A 17,687-nucleotide genomic window follows, 5' to 3' on the forward strand; every position below is an offset into this window, starting at 1 on the left:
CCGCTTGTTTCTAGCAAGAATTTTTGTCAGGAAAGCTTGAGTAGTTGCTGTAAAATCTAAGGGTGATCCATACTTTTTGTTATCTGATTGCAAAGTGTGGGGCAAGGCAAAGTCTGTGGCTGGAGCGGAAATAGAGTATACCAGCCCATCTCTCATGTAACTTAGTCGCTTAGGGGTGGTTGGTTGTGCGACTAAATACCAAAATGAGATGGTGTTTGGGATACATGATTATGTGAATCTTATTCCAGGAGGTGGTGTCAAGTGGCTTTATCGGCCAATTACAAAGTGGTTTGATGGAGGAGGAATGTAGTTTGAGGTGTTTTTTTAAGTTAAGTACATTCGAATGTAGTTTGACGTGGTTGGTCGCTACGTAGAATGGTTAGTTGGGTTTAGCGTGTGTTTGTGGAGGCTTTTGTAATAAGCTGATTTGATGATGGTTATCTCGTCAAAATTATGGGAGTTTGGTGAGATCGTTTCCGTGTATCATGTTTGAGAATCGGAAATCTGGGTTGGAGTGTCTCGATTTGGTATTAAAGCATATACAGTTGTAGGACATGTTCTTGAATAGAAATAGACTTGTCTAAATCGTTATACGCGGTAAGTGGTAAGGAAAAGCATGAAAGTGTGTTGAAATACTTGATCCGAGAGTGATCAAGTAGGAAATCTGTCTTTTCTAAGAAATTCACCTAATTAAAATATCGAGGTCAATACACAATATTGACTGTGGTCCAAGTAGGTGGTGGATAAATTAGAAACAATTAAGTAATATTGACTAATTTGGAGTATCCATATTCATATGCGTAATACACTAGACATGTTATGGAAGTCTTAATCTTCTCTTCTTTTTTCTTAACTACCTTTTTTCTTGGACTTATTGTTTGGGAAAAAATAGATTAACTACTTTTTTTCTTGGACTTATTGTTTGGGAAAAAATGGATTTAAATATAGGTATTACTAAATTAGACAACAAAAATGTACCTCTCAAATTAGTGGTTCCAAATTAGACATTTTTCAAGAAACTGCTAACTTTTTAGATTGTGTGGTGTTTAAAAGCTATATTAATCTAGTTTTTCTTTAATACACATACGCTAGAAGCACTTACTTATATTTTATATGAATTCCTTACTTTCTAGTTCTTAAAAACATATAAACTATAGAAGAGAATAAAAGAAAAGTATCAAGAAAAGATGAAGGCTTGTGTGATATGTTTGATGTTAATAAGTATTTTTGTGATGATGGAGCCAAGGTTAGCTGGTGGTAAATATTTAGATCCAGGAGTTCTTAATCCGTGTTTGCGTCCTAATCCACCAGCAGGATGCCAGTCCCCAGGATCCGTCGAGAAACCTAAGGAGCGAGCTAATGAGCATAAAGCTGGATGCTCCAAAAGTACCCGGTGTGACCGTGCAACATAATCATGGTGATATATCCGCATCATAAATGTCTCATTCTATTATATAGATAACTAGCAATTGACCCGTGCTATGCGCGTTAGTTAGATTATGATGTATTCCGGATTTTGTTGTGTATATTATTTTTTTGGTTACGTAAATTCATCTTTACGTTTGTTTTTGTATTTGATTTTGGTTGCTTATGTTGTTTTGTTGGATATTTTTTTTTATAAAAATAGGTTTGCTGTTTATTTTTAAAAAATTGAGATCATCTTCTGTGCTTTTAATGCTTTAAAAAAAAAATATTATTAGAAGTTAACATTGTGTAGTTGAAGTTGTTGTTTGGCTGTAGTTGTTAGTTGTGATTAATTTAGTATTATTTGTCATTTTGTGGCTGGATTTTTATTTAATATTTTCATATGTATTTGTAAACTGTTGAAGTAGTTTTTTTGTCAATGTTTAAGTGTTTGGAGTGAAAAAGGTACTGGATTTTATTAAGAAAAATAAATAAAATCAATAACTTACTTTTCTTTTCTTTTGTGCTATTTTTGATTGTTTGAGTCGGGCCCAATTTCTCTGTAAGGTTTATAATATGTTAGTCTATTGGGTCATTATTTGTATGTTATTGAGTTGGGAATGAATTTGTTCTTTTTCAAAATTCGATGTCCTCATGAACGGATAGGAGAAGAGCAATGTTTGCGATCTAGAGGACAGTATGAGGATTGAACTTATGTCGTTGATGCTCGTTATCGTTTTTTCAGTCATCCCTTTTGTAATCGTCTTCCCTTGAATATATTTTTTTTTGGGAGGTTTGCGTATTTAGTTGATTTCCTGCTCGCTTCGCATCTGTAGGGGATATTTGGTTATCTCCCTGTTGATTTCATCAAAGGTAAATGTGAATTGGGTTGCAAATTTGTTTATATGAAAATGTGTTGGCTTCCTTAGATTTCCTAATTAAGTTGTGAGTTGTTTTTGTGTTCTTAGTTGTATTTTTTTTTCGTTTGTCCTCTGAGTGATTTTTTCGATTCGATGTGAGTTGTGTTTTGGGAAAAATTAATTTCTTGTTTATCTTGCAGTAATTTTATAAAGTCCGGGTTGGTTTTTTGTTGGCTCGGTTTTCTTTTTCATATAATTTAGTGTTACGGTTAACTGATTGTAGCATTCGTATTTCTGAATCTTTTTAGTTTATTAAAGGTGTGTTCATCTCTTTGCTTCTTTGTGTTTGGTGATGGATTTGTGAAGTGCTGCCAAAAGTTTTGATTGATTTTTGAATCTCTGTTTGTCTTCTCTGTAAGGCTTACCATCACATCTCTTTTTGATTTTGAAGGTATAGACCTCTTTGCATATATCTATGTCCTGTTCGTCATAATACTTGGAGGCTTTTTTCTTGAGATCGATTGTTGGCAGTTTCTTCATCATATTTTGATCTTCTATGTTCTGATTTTGATGTGATGGTAAGCGGCGGACTTAAAAAAAAAATTTCCATCTTTTGTTTACTTGCTATACTTTCAGGTTTGTTCCTTGTTTCTTTTGTTTTAATTTTGTTGGAGGCGTCGCTATTGTTTAAGAAGGAGAAAAACAGAGATTTCTATTTCGAATTGTAGAACTGATTTAAGGTTGATAACATTAGTAAACCATATTGTTGTTCCTTAAGCTAAATGAAAAAGACAAAATTGAGCATTTGTTTGTAATAGCAGTGTGCGCATCTATTTTCCATGTCATTGACGGTGCAGTTGATAGTTGGTCCGATTGCTGCCAAAGTAGTGTAGTAGCATGATATGCTTTGTACATTAACTCTGTGTAACGCCTTTTTGATATCTTTCCAGCGAGAGTTTATTTTTATATGAATATATATTTTTTCTGTTTTGTTGTCTACATTGCCAAATTTTATTTCCTATAGTTTGTTTTCTTAGTTGTACTATATATTTGAGTTTTTTTTTCTTTTAATCGTTAAACTTAGGCCCATAGGAGTCTAAAAACATATTGTCGTTGGCCTCCTAAGGTGGGTTACACACTTTTTTTTGTGTACGGCTGTGGGTTTCTTTCGTTTTTCAGATACTCTTTTTTCTCAGTCAAATAATGTTGTTTGTTTTTGCCAATTTATTTTAGATTTGACTAACAGACTTCTGCTATCGCAATTGAACTTTTCCACAGTTGATTTGTGTTTCTGATTTGATTTTTCTCGGGTAGCTTCTTTGATTTTATTATTTAGGGTATAGGGTTTTTTTTGGTTAGTTTTTTTAGTTTCTTGCTGTGTTTTTTTGCCCCTCCGTTTCAGTGTTGGTTGGGGGTTTTTCTTGGTAGTTCGTTGGTTAGGTGCACTTTTGTGTCTTCCGCTACATGCAGGCAACAGTAGAAGATGCAGGTGTGCCTTCTTCTTCACCAGACACTGCATCTGCTGGCCAGCAGTGATTCTCCAGTGTCATCCTTTAGCTCCTGAAGCCATCTCTATTCAAGGTTAAGAAGTGATTTTCCATCTGAATACATAGAACAGATCAGTTTCAGAACTATTCTTGTATTACCTTGTACTAGAATCAATACCTCTTTATAGATAAATTATAATAGAATCAAATAACTAAAATAGCAAGAACCAGTCATCAAAATCTGAGAGATTTAGTTACTTTGTATGAAAAAGAACATAAAAAGCAGCTAGTAATATGGATACTACTAGGAATGCTTTTTTGAATTGAACAATTGTTAAGATCCGATAAGCATCTGAGTTCTTCTCCTGGCTTAGATGGATTGACTGGTTCTCAAACAAAAGAAGGTCAACCAACACACATTTATCTGCTGCAGCCTGAAGCAAAAAGATTCAGCACTGAGAAAACAGCTAAAGCACTAACACATATAACACATTTGACTGACCATAAGTGTGCTTGTAGCTTCAGAATCCATATCTTCAGGGAAGCAAGAACTCACTCAGTACAACAACTTTCCTCATAATGTCTCTACCTCCCCATGAGTACAAAGCTCGACCACACAGAATACTTGATAGCAAGATCAATAAACAATTCAGTACGATCAACGATCATCAAATTAACTATGAAGAAACATATAGAAAATCGAGGAAAAGAGAGAACTCCGCAAGACATGGTTCCCGATTCATCGATCTCAGGTACAAACGCAAGCTGTTAACAGCGTGATGGAAGTCTCGAAGGCAGAAGTCGGCCGGATTTTTAACGTTATGTGCAGGCTTGAAACTGATCAATCTACCTAGTAACCGTTGCTCAAGGCGGCTAGGTTTAAGCTCCGCAAAAGATACGAAAGGGGATCCATGATCGCCGCAATGGATTTTTTTGGCAGATTGGGAAGTGAGAAATTTAATTAGTGAGATGATGTATTATATGCAAATGACTGAATTAAGAGAATAAGAAGGTGTAGTAGTGGGCTAAGAGTTAAATAAGAGGGAATTGAAGAACAATTCTTACCATTTGGAATCCTCGCCGTTACAATGAAGATTGGAATCGACGAACCCTAAGTAAAAGCACATATTAGAGGAGTGAAGTTATTGGAATAGCAATGAATGCATATGAAGGTGAGATGGTGAAACCCCATAGTAGTGAAGATGAGAAAGACATAAACGGTAGAGAAGAAGATAGGTAAACGGACCATCATGACATAAGGCGGAGAACGATAGCGATAGAAGCTGCTTATTAGGGTGGAACATAATAAATTACCATTAGCTTTTCTGAAGTAGATTGGGCCGAGAAAGTTATGGGTTGGAAAATATTTTAAGTTTGGAGAAGCCAAATATAATAGTCTATATATTAAAAAGTTAAATTTGTTAGCCCATTAATATTTGTTAAAACAAGAGTGATGATGTGGCAGCACCAGGAGTGAGGAAAGATAACTTTATATATATAGATTATAATTTTTTAAGTTATAGAAATAACTTGCTACAAAACATAAACTTCTATGTATATATGTACCAGTTTCTACTCATATATTTTCTTGTTAAAAACCTAATTTTTCTGCTTCGTAAAACTAATTTAGGTGTTGACTGGTTCTCCCGCTACCTCCCGCAAACGCTGCGTTTGCGGCTGGTAGCGGTTGCTAGCGATTGGAACCAATCACACAAACGCTCCCAATCGCTCCTAATCGCTCCCAATCGCTCCAAACCACTGAATTCCAAAAGCTGCTTCCCGCAAGCGTTTGCGTTTGCGGGCGATTGCGGTTTGATTTTTTTTTTTTTTTTGTAAAAAACTTAAAAGAAATCAATGATAAGGAATTTTTTTTTGTTATCTTCTATCTAACCATTTTACTCATTAAAGATGGAAGAAAATTAAGTACGGATATGATTGCAGAGATTATAAAATAAACAATTAGAAGAAAATAATATTCCAATTAACAATAATCCAGAAAACTTGATGTAAATTTAATGGCACATCGCACATAAGTTTAAAAAAATCTAAATAAATATAAAGTATTAAAACAAATAAGATTATTTGTGAAAAGTATTAAAACAAATCACCAGTGACTCTTCTCAATTTTCACTTGACCATTCCTACCTATGCAACTACTGACCTACGATCTAAGAGAAAAGAGAAAAGATCTACGATCTAAAGCATATGTTTTGTCATTTATCAAATTACTTGATTAAATTTTTGGTGAAAAGCCAAATGCATAAAGGAATAAGTATTTCAATATGAAATTTATTTGTTTTTGAATAATTATTTTAGTCTTTTTTAATAAATTTTAATTATAAATTAAGTTTAATAAAAATTTTGGTTTTTTAAAATATTTATATATTATATATCACATTTATTAGGTTCCAACCGCTATTGCACCCGCTGGTCAACCAGTCGTAAACTTCCCGCAAACGCACCAATTTTAAACCGCTAAACCAGTCGTTCAAAACGCTTAGTAACGCTTGAAACCGTAATCGTCGGCTTCCGCAATCTCCCGCAACTGCAATCGCAGCCGCAGCGTTTGAATCAGTCAGGCCCTTAGTATATAACTGAAATAACCCATCCCATTTTTTTTTCTTTTTAACATGACAGTTAACTAGTGATCCCATATTCACTAACAACTTAGCAACATTCAACAATAGCGGATAACATAAACTACACCAATAACCCAATGAATAACACTAATGAATAACTAAATCAAGAAGAGTCTAACAGTTCCAAAACCAACAATGTCAAGAAGCAAACAACCAGCATCCTAACAATGTTCAATGGCCCAACTCTAGAAATCTAACAGATGCCAGACCATAAACAATTAAACCACTAGTACATCATCCTCTTCATTGTCTTGATTCCACAAGCATAGTTTGGCTTTACCTGCGCCACAACACAAAAGAGAGGTGTAAGGCGTAAGTATTACCAGAAATACTTAGTGAGGTAATCGTCTCATCTACTGGGCTATACACACAAGCAATAAGATTTCTAAGCAGAAACAACAATCACAAACAAGACACAATCAACCAAACCACAAAGCACACACATACAAGACACAATAACAGTTGTCGGCTATGTACCGGTGTCGACCTATGCAACCCCATTGCATCGACCAATGCACTCCTTGCAACGACCGATGCAATTCTCTAAATCCTTAACTGCATCGACCGAAACACACCTTGCATCGACCGATGGAATTCTCCAAATCTCTAGCTGCATCAACCGATACACCTTGCATCGACCAATGCAATTCTCTGAATCCCTAGCCACATCGACCAATGCACTCCTTGCATCGATCGATGTAGTTGCTCTGGCGTTGATTCTCGACGCCGTCACCAACCCAGAATCGTCCTCCAACACCGTGGATCATTCAAGAACATCACAAAGGCGTTGAGAATGACAGATCTGATTCTACAAGGACGAAAACACACCTCAGCAAGCACCAACACGTTCTCCAAACTCGGATCTCCACTCCCACAGAAGAATCTCTCAAGAACAACACCAAAATCTCCCAAAAACTCAATGGGACATCGAGTCTCTTTCTTTTATACTCAGTTTTGGGGTTTTCCAACCCAAAAATACAACAAAAACGATCGTTTCACTTACTCGTTCCGCAAGAAAGAAACTTGCATCAACCGATGTACAACTTGCATCGATCGATGCACAACTTAAACCGAGATTCCGGTTCACAGGCGTTACAATAATTAAGACAAAGTATGTTTTTTTTTGGGTAGAAATTAAGACAAAGTATGTTTGTATCAATAGATCGATATATACGCTTAATGGTCGGCAATATATTCTAAATTGTGTAGAAACATATCAACGCACTTATTAAATCATCTACAAAAATAGTTAAAATGGATTAAAAAATACGATGTTATCAAAAAGGCAGTTGTTTTTTTTATTGATACATTTTATTAATAATGAAATAGGTTGGAGATACATTTTCCAAGTAATAGATTGTTGAAAAGGGAACTAAGAGCATCTCCAACCTTTTTTTTTCATTTTTTAACTCCATTTTGGAATTGGTTCTCCTCCACCATATTCTCTATTTTTAACTGAAAAAATAATATTCAAGCATATTGTTTTTACATCTTATTATCAATTTATATAATGATTTTTATTTATTGACCAATGCACATGCCGAGCATCGCTTTCTCCGAAGCTTCTTGCCGGATCTTCGTTCCTACAAACGTCAAACTCGATCCCAAGCCACAAGAAAGCTTCCCAAAGCCACAAGAAAGCTTCCCAAAGCTTGTTCTAACAAGCTAAAACAACACATAAACAAGCAGATCAGAGAATCTCAAGCTTAGATAAGCCATGGTCATGCACTCACCTTTGCCAAGAAGATTATGAACCTTAAACAAGCAAGAAAACGCTTCTAGGAAGCTCCTACAACGATCCTAGCTACAGATCTCTACAGGAACAACCTCCAATCTCTCAAAATCCACAAGAACACTCAAGAACACCTTTTCTCTAAAAAACGGCTGCACTCGACGAATGAGACAAAAACTCGAGTTAAGGGTTTTCTCTAACCCAAAACGCAGCGTTTAACTTAATAATCGTCCGTGTAAACCAACCTTGCATCGACCGAATTGACAGATTCAACCCCTAAACCGGGATTTCGGTTCACGGATGTTACCATTCTCCCCCACCAACATAGATTTGTCCTCGAATCTCGAACAACCATCAGTCAAGGACTCCCGTGCAACTGTCTCGACGGCCTGCACTCCTCCGACCGATCTGCGAAAGGTCACCTCTAGGAGATAGACTCATGTTCCAGGCATTATTTGCTCTCGACTTTTGGAATTTCCTTTACTCATAGGTCTCAACCTTGAGTTTTTATTGTCTCTTCATCAGGCCTAAGCCTGAATGCCATAATGTTAGCTCCTCATCGGGCCTAAGCCCGCATGCCATAAAATATAAGGAAGTCCAATATTCGTCTCTCGGGTTGCCACCCTACAGCGCGCCCCCAGATCGTCATCCAAAGTCGATATTCCAACCATACTCCCAAGCCACAAAGTCTTAGAATATGGCAGTACTAGGAGAACTAAAGTCCTCCAAGAGTCGCGAGCAAACAATTCTGAACACGTCTGAGTCCTATCTCTAACCAGGTTCCCTTCCCGTGGCTCGCGTAAGACAACACAATGTCCTACCAACCACATATCCCCTCACTGGAATACCTCATGACCACACAAGGATCATATACATGCCACAAGGGCCGCGACAAAGGCCAAATAAATGCCCTAAACAGGACCGCCACCAAGACCAAACAAATATCCTAAACAGGACCGCCACCAAGGCCAAAAAAATGTCCTAAACAGGACCGCCACAAAGGCCAAACAAATGTCCTCAATAGGACCATCACAAAGACCACTTGTCCCGAAGGACCGTCACGAAGACCACTTGTCCTGAAGGACCGTCACGAAGACCACTCGTTCCGAAGGACCGTCACAAAGACCACTCGTCCCGAAGGACCGTCACAAAGGCCACACATCCCGAAGGACCGCCTAAACAGGCACATTGGCTAAACAGCCCGAGGTAGTCTACGTCCAGCCATCTCGGTTCATGAACTACTCCCTTCAAGGGCACATCGCAAGCCACCAAGATTGGGGTGACCAATCCTCCAATGGAGATCTCTCCTCCTCCTTCTCTTCTCTTAATAGCCCATGACTTGAGGTAGAGGAACTGATCGAGCAGCACAAATACCATACTAGTATCCGCAACATCTCCAACTAGTGGTGTGCCATCCCTAGCATTATCCAAAACTCCACACAATGCAATGTCTAACAGCTGGAGCTCATGATCATTCACATTCCCAGTCTCCTTTCTAGCGAAAGGAGTGCATGCAAGGGACTTGTGAAAATACCTCAAGACAGGTCTCCTTATTTGAGCAGATTTGGATATTGTGGACTTGTAGGGGAGCTTGTCTATTATTGTCAGCCATAGGGACCTTATTTCCTCCTTGCTAACCTCCATTCCTTCCCCACTACCAGCCTTGAAACCATACAGCTTCTCCATCTCCTTGAAAGTGAGCCGGTACTCTTTGTTCCTCACGGAGAAGGTGATGAACCCGATCCCCCCATTGGGTAGTAGGGTCGGGTGGTCCTCAAAGTAGTGCAACTTCAAAGTTGAGAGAAAGTGGACCGTCTCCTCTTCATAGGCTTCAAGGTGAGCTCGCATCATATGGCCTAGGTGGCACATGTCGAACAGGAACTCAACATCTCTAGCGATGCCCAACTGTTTCATTGTCTCACGGTGAGGGTGTCGAGTACCAACGAAGCTCATATTCCAGAAAACCTTGAAGAGTTTTGCTGGAGTCTCCACCTCCTTCTGCTTCAGCCTTCGCGAGGCTTGGCGTGTCCTTTCTCTCTGCTCCTCTTCTCTCTCACGGTTCTCCTCCTCTGCATCTTGATCCTCTTCCTCAACTGCTCTCTCAGCTACCCTCTCAGCCTTCTCTGAAGCTAGTCTCTTCCCCCTTGCAACCGCAGCTCTGCTCCTTGACCGAGATGTTTGATCTCCTCTTGCTCTCTTTCACCAGCATCAGAATCGACCTCCATAGGGTCGGTGACAGTTCTTTCGGACGTAGACAGGTCCCTACGTCGAGGAGAGCGGCGAACAGCACTCGCCATTGAACTTGGTGAGCAAACTCGGTGGTCTACTCGATCGGTTGCTCGAGCACCAGATCGGGTGACGCATGGGGTTGAACATCTGGTTGGGGAAGCAAAACGTCCAGAAAGCGGTTGGGAATGTGGAACGTTTCCTCTCCCTTGGGATTCTTGAGGTTCGACGGCATCACCTCTGGTTGTAGCAGCGGTGGAGGTTGATCTTCTTACCTTCCTTAGGTAGGTTTTCGTGATTGGCTCCATTGTCGAATCCTTGAGAAGCAAAAGCTAAGCTTCGAGGTTAATAGGGTTAGTTCCCCAAGAAAATCGAATGAAACTTGAGATTGAGAGAGAATAGAAAATATGGAAACTAAAAGCTCTAGGGTTGAGAGAAAATTTATCGGTGATGTTGAGGGAGAAGGGTTTCGAAACCCTTAAATAAGCTAGGGTTGGTGGGTTGGGCTTCGCCGAGAGTGGGCTTGCTTGTGGAATTCAGACTCCACTCGCCACCCGAGCAGGGACACGATCAGGCTCGTCGAGTACGGTGTCGGGTTGACCCTCGGGTTCCTATATTTCCCTTTTTTTTTTTTACTTTTCCATTTTTTTTTTTGTAAACATTTGCAAAAAAAATAGAAAACAAGATTTAAAACAAATATAATAGAATATACCTTTGGGACTTCCTCCCAAGTGAGCTTGTTTAAAGTCACTAAGCTTGACTCTTCATGCTCCTTAAGCATGAGATCTTTTAGGGAGAGGTTTTGGAGTCCTCTCCACTGTAGCAGGCTGGTTCAACTGATTCCCCAAGTCTTGTCCAGGTTCCACAGCAAATGTGGTGTTGACTTCTTCAAGATGTTTGACTTTCCTCTGCTTGGACTTCGTGGAAAAAGCATGACCATCTATGGTTGGCCTCTTAATCCCCTTCTTGACATCAAACTCCATCTTGAAGTGCTCACCATGCTCTATTCTGATCTTGCCTTGCTTCACCTCAATCACAGCACCAACTGTTTCCAAGAATGGTCTTCCTAGGATAAGTGGATCGTCTAGTTCCTTATCCATGTCAAGGATCATAAAATCCAATCCTGAGAGGCAAATTTTCCAAGATTCCAGTCGGATGCCTGACTGTTCTATCAGCTAGAACCAAATACATATTACTTGGTTTAAAACTGGTGAATCCCATCTTGTTGGCTACTGACAGCGGCATAATGCTAACTGAAGCACCAAGGTCGCACAAACTATTTTTGAAAATCCAAAGTCCTATCGAACAAGGCAAGATAAAAGAGACAAGATCTTCCAATTTTTCCTCAATTCGCAGCTCAGGATCTAGGCACACTCCACTTCTGAGAATCTCAAACCCAATCTCCTTGACAGCCTCCTTAACCTCATTCTCAAGCCGAGCTGCCTCCTTTACAGATTCCTCTTAAAGTTCGTGTGGTGGCAAAAGCTTAGGAGATGGAGCTCTACGCTTAGCCATACGCTCTGCAAGCGCCTCTAGTTCGATGTCAAGTGCAACATTGAAACTTTCCTCTAGCTCCCCTTCTGCTGCTACAAGTAGTTGAGGCTAATCTCTCATCTCAACATCTACTCAATGTATCATCCGATCACCATCATCGGGTAGGTCATCGGGTTCAGCTTCGGGTGGTTCTTCGATTTGTGATTCTCGAACCAGTGCTCGATCATCAACTCTATCAGTCTCCTCGGGTGAAAGCTCGGGTTCATACTCGGATATGTAGTACTTGGCCTCATTTATCACTGAGTGATCCATATCCTCCCCATCTTGAACATCACTGTCCTCAGTGAGGTAATCCTCATAGTCATCATCAAGGAAGATGGCTTGGGCAGTGGCATAATCCTTAGGGTTTTGAAAAACTTTACCAGGGAATTGGTTAATCTTTGGAGCTGGTTGGTTGTTGTGGTGGCCTTCTAGGTATCTAACCTTAGTATTGAGCGATTCGTACTTGGCATTCAAATCATTGTATCTTGAGTCGATCTTGTTGCTCATCTCTGCAAACCGTTTTGCGATGTCCATAGATGCTGAAGCCTTATTCTGAATCATTTGCTGAAGTAGGCCGCGTAACTCAGCTTCTTGTGATTGGTTCTGCGGTACTTGATGTTGTTGGAATCCAGGTGGTGGGTTGTAGTTTCCAGAGTACTGCTGCTTAGGTGCATAGCCTTGATTGTACTGGACAAAAGGCTTCTATTGGACCTAGTTCCCTTGAACTGCAGATGGGTAAGTTTTGTCCTGAGGATTGGCAACATTTGGGTTCCGGTAGGACAGATTCGGATTCGGCTTGTAATTGTTGTACCCTTTGTTGTAACCTCCCTGGTTGTTTATGTAGTTGACATCCTCTATATGCACAGTCTCCCCATCTTGTTGTAAAAACTGCTTTTCCTCTGATAGTGCATGAACATCTGCTGCTGGTTGAGGAGCTTGTCGAGCTTGTCATTGAGGGCTTTCATGTCTCTCTTGTACTTGGCATCTTCCTCTCCTATAGATCGTACAGTGCAGTCATACTCCTCATTGTAATTGCCATCAGACTGAGCCAAGTTCTCCACTAGGCCCCAACCTTCATCAACATCCTTGTTGAGGAAGTTACCATTGCTTGCAGTGTCCAACAACATCCGTATCTTGGGGACCACTCCTCTGTAAATTGTAGTCAGCAATGAAGCATTGCTGAAGCCATGATGAGGACATCGGGTAGTGTATCCCTTAAAACGTTCCCAAGCTTCATTGAACGTTTCATTGTTCTTCTAAACAAAGCCGGAAATGTCATTCCTCAGCCTTGCGGTTCTAGAGTTTGAGAAGAATTTGGCCAGGAATGCCTTCTTGCACGCTTCCCAAGTGGTGATGGACTCCTTAGGGAGTGATTTCTCCCAGATGTGTGCTTTGTCTCCCAAAGAGAATGGGAAAAGCCGGAGTTTGAATCCATCCTCACTAACTCTATTTATTTTGGTGAGGCTACAGAGCCTATCAAATTCATCCAGATGATCCATTGGGTCCTCCATTGGCAATCCATGAAACTTGTTGCTCTGTATCATCTGGATGAGACTACTCTTGATCTCAAAATTGTTGTTCTGGACAGCAGGTGGCAAAATGCCATTCCTTTGAGTGTGAGTAGATGGAGCATCTCCTGCTCCTATGTTGGTCCTTGCTTGAGAAGTTGGTGGACCAGTTTGATTGTTCATTGTCTCCTCAATGATTGCTGGTTCCGGTTGAACTTGTTGTTGTCTGAGTAGCGTTGGTCTGTCGATGTTGTCGATGAAAGGACTCAGGTTCTTGCTATCTCTGGATCGTGTTTGCATGCACAGGTAGGTGTCCGAGTGTGTACACGAGGCTCTACTCGATCCAGGTGATCGAGTGACGGGTCGGGTGGGTGCTCGGGTTGTACCTGAGATTCAAAACAAACAAGAGTGAAAGCAAACAAGTCAGATTTCGAACCAATATAAACAAACGAACTTGATCTAGCAAGTGCAGAAATCCTAAACGTAGCAAAATAAATACAACCAAATGGCAACGATGCCAAATTGATAAACAGGTTTTCACTAGGGTATCAATTCTCTATGCAGTTGTAGTACAAAGGGTTATCAATCCAAATGGTTGTTTATGCTAGCAGGAAGGATGCAATCAGAACAATGCAAGTCAAGCCAAGCAATTAAGGGTTTTGATCTAACAATCCTAAATTAAATAAAAGAAAAGAATATAAACAAGAAACCACACGACCTAAGCACTCGATGCAAGCATTCGAGTACTGGATCGGGTGGCGTGATTGAGTAAGCAAATGAAATATGAACAACTCGAGGTATTACTCGATGCAGGTTATCGTGTACCTGATCGAGTAAGGGATCGAGTAATGAATGGAAATGCAAGCAATTAAAATACGAAAGCTTCTAAGGATGGGGTAATCGAATCCTAAGTGTTCCTAACCAGTACATATGTCTTACATGCCTCAAGCAAATATTTCCTAGACAATGAATCTCTAATATCTTGTTAAAACACTCTCGTGATAGAAACAATCAACCTTGAATCACTTCCATACCCTACTCTCGTTGGAGAAACATGACCAAGCATGCAATAAGATCCGATTCATTATTGTCAGTAAACCCCTTACTCATCTAATCTCTTAGGCTAAGTGAGTAAACCTCTAGCATTGGTAGATTCAAGCATCTCATCTACACCTCTCAGTGGTAAAACACCTTAGATCTAATCTCACTCTCTCGGTTTGTTGACAGCATTAAGAACACCAATCAAGAAGGAAATCTATCAAACATATACAATCAAATAAGACATCCTAACCGATCAAGAACACAAAATCATCTATCCCATCCCTAGAAACTTTACTACACTACTCGGACATCATAACAAGAAACACAACAGCAAATATAAACGAAAATTGCATTATGATAAACGGTAGAGTAGAGTAGAAAGAATACAAGATAGAAATCTAAAGGAATGATGAAAAGTTATGAAATAAAATCTAAATCAAAAAGGAAAAGTGTTTGAGTCGCTCAGTTCTCTCACAGAAGCTCTCGCTCTCTGGTTTGAGGGTCTGCGGCGTGCTCGTTTGCGAGGAAGGAGAGGAGGGGTTTATATGTGGAAACCCCTTTGACCTAGCTTCCCAGACCTGCCCGATGTTCTACTCGATGGAGTACACGAGGATGAAGTCGGGTTACTCCTCGGGTAGATCTTCGGGTTGTTCTTCCGGCTCTTGGATCCTCCTCGATCGTGTTGGGGTTTGGACTTGTTCTTCCAGCTCGATGGCTCCTTTGGGTACATGCTTGAGTTTGTCTTATTTTCCCCCATTTTAGGCTCTTAAGCATCTGTTTTCATCCAAAACCTGCAAATGCAAAAATGCAACACCCTAAATGGCCTAAAAGTGAATTCCTACAATAAATGACCTAAAAATGCCAAGTTAAGGGTATCAACAATGCAAAATATGGACAAAAAAGGATGCTAAGAACATGTAAATTAGAGAGTTATCACAGCCACTGATCTCCACCACACATGAGCATCACCAATCAAATGGTGAACCCCTATGTCCACCCAAAACTCCTTAGGACATCTCAGAGTCTGGAAATTACGTTCCACACTCGTCCTCCACACATCTGCAGCAGTAGGATCCGTACCACCCAAAAACCATGCAGTATCAATGCCACGCATCTCTCTCAACATAGACACATAACGACCATGTGCTCCCGCATCTGCAGCCACTAGCTGCCGCCCCTCCACCACCACTGGTGGCACTACCTGAGCCTGAGCCGGTGCCATTGCCGGCAACCGCTCCAATACCTGTGCTAGCAAAGCCGCAAAATTAACTCCAGGGACTCCACCCGTTGGGACTCCCACACCCGGGACCCTAGCATCACCAGCCTCTCGAGCACCAATACCGCCCCCTCCGGCCACACTCATGGAATCCTCCTGGACACCCTGCGACTCGCCAACACCCTCAGCTGTCACACTCTGATCCGCAATATCACTAACCACTAGGCCTATGCCCCTATCACGATCACGACCGCATCCACGACCACGACCGCGTCAACAACCACGACCGCGTCCACGACCACGACCGCGTGCACGACCAGCAACAGCATCTTCTCTAACCATCTGCACTACCATAAACAGAAGGCTAAGCAAGCAATCTTAACATAACACAAAAACATAAACTCACCATGGAATCACACTGTAGGCTCGAAGAGGATGTTCTAGGACTCTATGTCACACACAATTGACTAACTCACATAATCAATCAAAGCATGCAACCCTAAACATATACAGGAAAAAACATAGTGAACCCAAATCTAGAACCGTAAGGACTCTCATACCAAACTGAAACGATCCGACACGTTTTTTTTCTAAAAATAAATAATAATAATAATAATAATAATAATAACAATAATAATAATAATAATAATAATAATAATAATAATAATAATAATAATAATAATAATAATAATAATAATAATAATAATAATAACAATAATAATAAATACTCTACAGCTAGTGGTCCCATATCTACTAGCCACCTAACCACAAACACACAACATCGTATAACAGAAACAATATCATTAACCAATAAATTTCCAATAATAAATAACCAATACCAAAGTATAAAAATAATTCAATAACTAATCATGAGGAAACATAAAACCTGTAACCTAGCAATGTTCTAATAACCCAACTCTAGCAACCTAGCAATGCCAGACAACATCCAATCGAGTCCCTAGAACATCCTCCTCTTAATTGCCTTGATTCCACGATCACACTTTGCCTTTACCTACACCATAAACACAAATTGAGATGCATGAGTATTTTATATACACTCAGTGAGACAATCCTCCCATCTACTGGGCTATACACACAAGCAATTGAGATACTCTAACCATCAAACAACAATCAACAAACAATCCACGAACTGCATCGACCGATGCAAACTTGCATCGACCGACACCACTAGGGGATTGCGTCCACCGACGCATGATCTGCATCGACCGATGCAAAGTCCACTTGCATCGACACCCACAATGCATCGACCGATGCATCTTTGACAATTCACGAAAAACCCTAGGTGCATCGACCGACACCTCCACATGGCATCGACCGATGTTCCTAGGTCAAATCGCGCCGTCTTTGCATTGCATCGACCGACGCACAAAGTGCATCAAGCGATGCACATGCCGAGCATCGTTTTCCCAGAAGCTTCTCGCCGGATCTTTGTTCCTACAAACGTCAAACTCGATCCCAAGCCACAAGAAAGCTTCCCAAAGCCTCTAATAACGTTCTAACAAGCCAAAACAACACAGAAACAAGCAGATCTGAGAATCTCAAGCTTAGTTAAGCCATGGTCATGCACTCACCTGTGCCAAGAAAATTCTGAACCTTAAATAAGCAAGAAAACACTCCTATGAAGCTCCTACAACAATCCCAGCTACAGATATCTACAGGAACAGCCTCCAATTTCTCAAAATCCACAAGAACTGATGTGACCGAGAGACGTGGATGTGGACCGATGGAAGATCGCGTCTTCGAACAAGTCGAGAACGGTGAAACTTTCCTCGGTCAAGCTTCAAGGGATCGACTCCAGGGAGGATTCAAACAGTGGAAACGAGAAATGAGTGGATTCCAACGAGCCGTTTGTGAATACGGTCGAAGGTCTCTTTTGGAACAGACGGATGCGGTACGGACGATGCGGAAAATCGATTTTCGGAGTTTTAAGGTAAACTGCAGAAATGGCTCTCGGCAAAATGGAAGTGGTTCTCGGTGATACGGTAAGAATCCTCGTTGATGCGGTAAGGATTCTCGG

The 17,687-nt window shown here is 40.5% G+C and overlaps 1 protein-coding gene, 1 long non-coding RNA gene and 1 other non-coding gene across 5 annotated transcripts; 2 read left to right on the forward strand and 1 right to left on the reverse strand.

The window, feature by feature from the left end:
• Positions 1–1,097: 1,097 nt before the first annotated feature.
• On the forward strand, positions 1,098–2,811 carry LOC104732433 (protein RALF-like 30). The gene is made up of 2 exons (XM_019233957.2): positions 1,098–1,417; positions 2,716–2,811. The coding sequence occupies exon 1, from the start codon at positions 1,188–1,190 to the stop codon at positions 1,410–1,412; it is 225 nt and encodes a 74-aa protein (XP_019089502.1). The 5' UTR covers positions 1,098–1,187; the 3' UTR covers positions 1,413–1,417; positions 2,716–2,811.
• Positions 2,812–3,914: 1,103 nt separating this feature from the next.
• On the reverse strand, positions 3,915–4,953 carry LOC104732432 (uncharacterized). 3 transcript variants are annotated; one of them, XR_015574048.1, is made up of 3 exons: positions 4,817–4,953; positions 4,254–4,375; positions 3,915–4,185 (listed from the first exon to the last, which is right to left on the reverse strand). It is a non-coding gene; the product is annotated as an uncharacterized LOC104732432 (long non-coding RNA). The 3 variants fall into 3 exon arrangements; XR_015574047.1 differs by lacking the exon at positions 4,817–4,953 and adding an exon at positions 4,469–4,609; XR_758822.3 differs by lacking the exon at positions 4,817–4,953 and having other exon boundaries at positions 4,254–4,459.
• Positions 4,954–13,066: 8,113 nt separating this feature from the next.
• Positions 13,067–13,173, forward strand: LOC147930881 (small nucleolar RNA R71). Its single transcript, XR_015576719.1, has one exon. It is a non-coding gene; the product is annotated as a small nucleolar RNA R71 (small nucleolar RNA).
• The last annotated feature ends 4,514 nt before the right edge of the window (positions 13,174–17,687 follow it).

Source organism: Camelina sativa, chromosome 12, assembly GCF_030686135.1.
Source record: "Camelina sativa cultivar CO46 ecotype springtype chromosome 12, ASM3068613v1".
Classification (NCBI taxonomy): domain Eukaryota; kingdom Viridiplantae; phylum Streptophyta; class Magnoliopsida; order Brassicales; family Brassicaceae; genus Camelina; species Camelina sativa.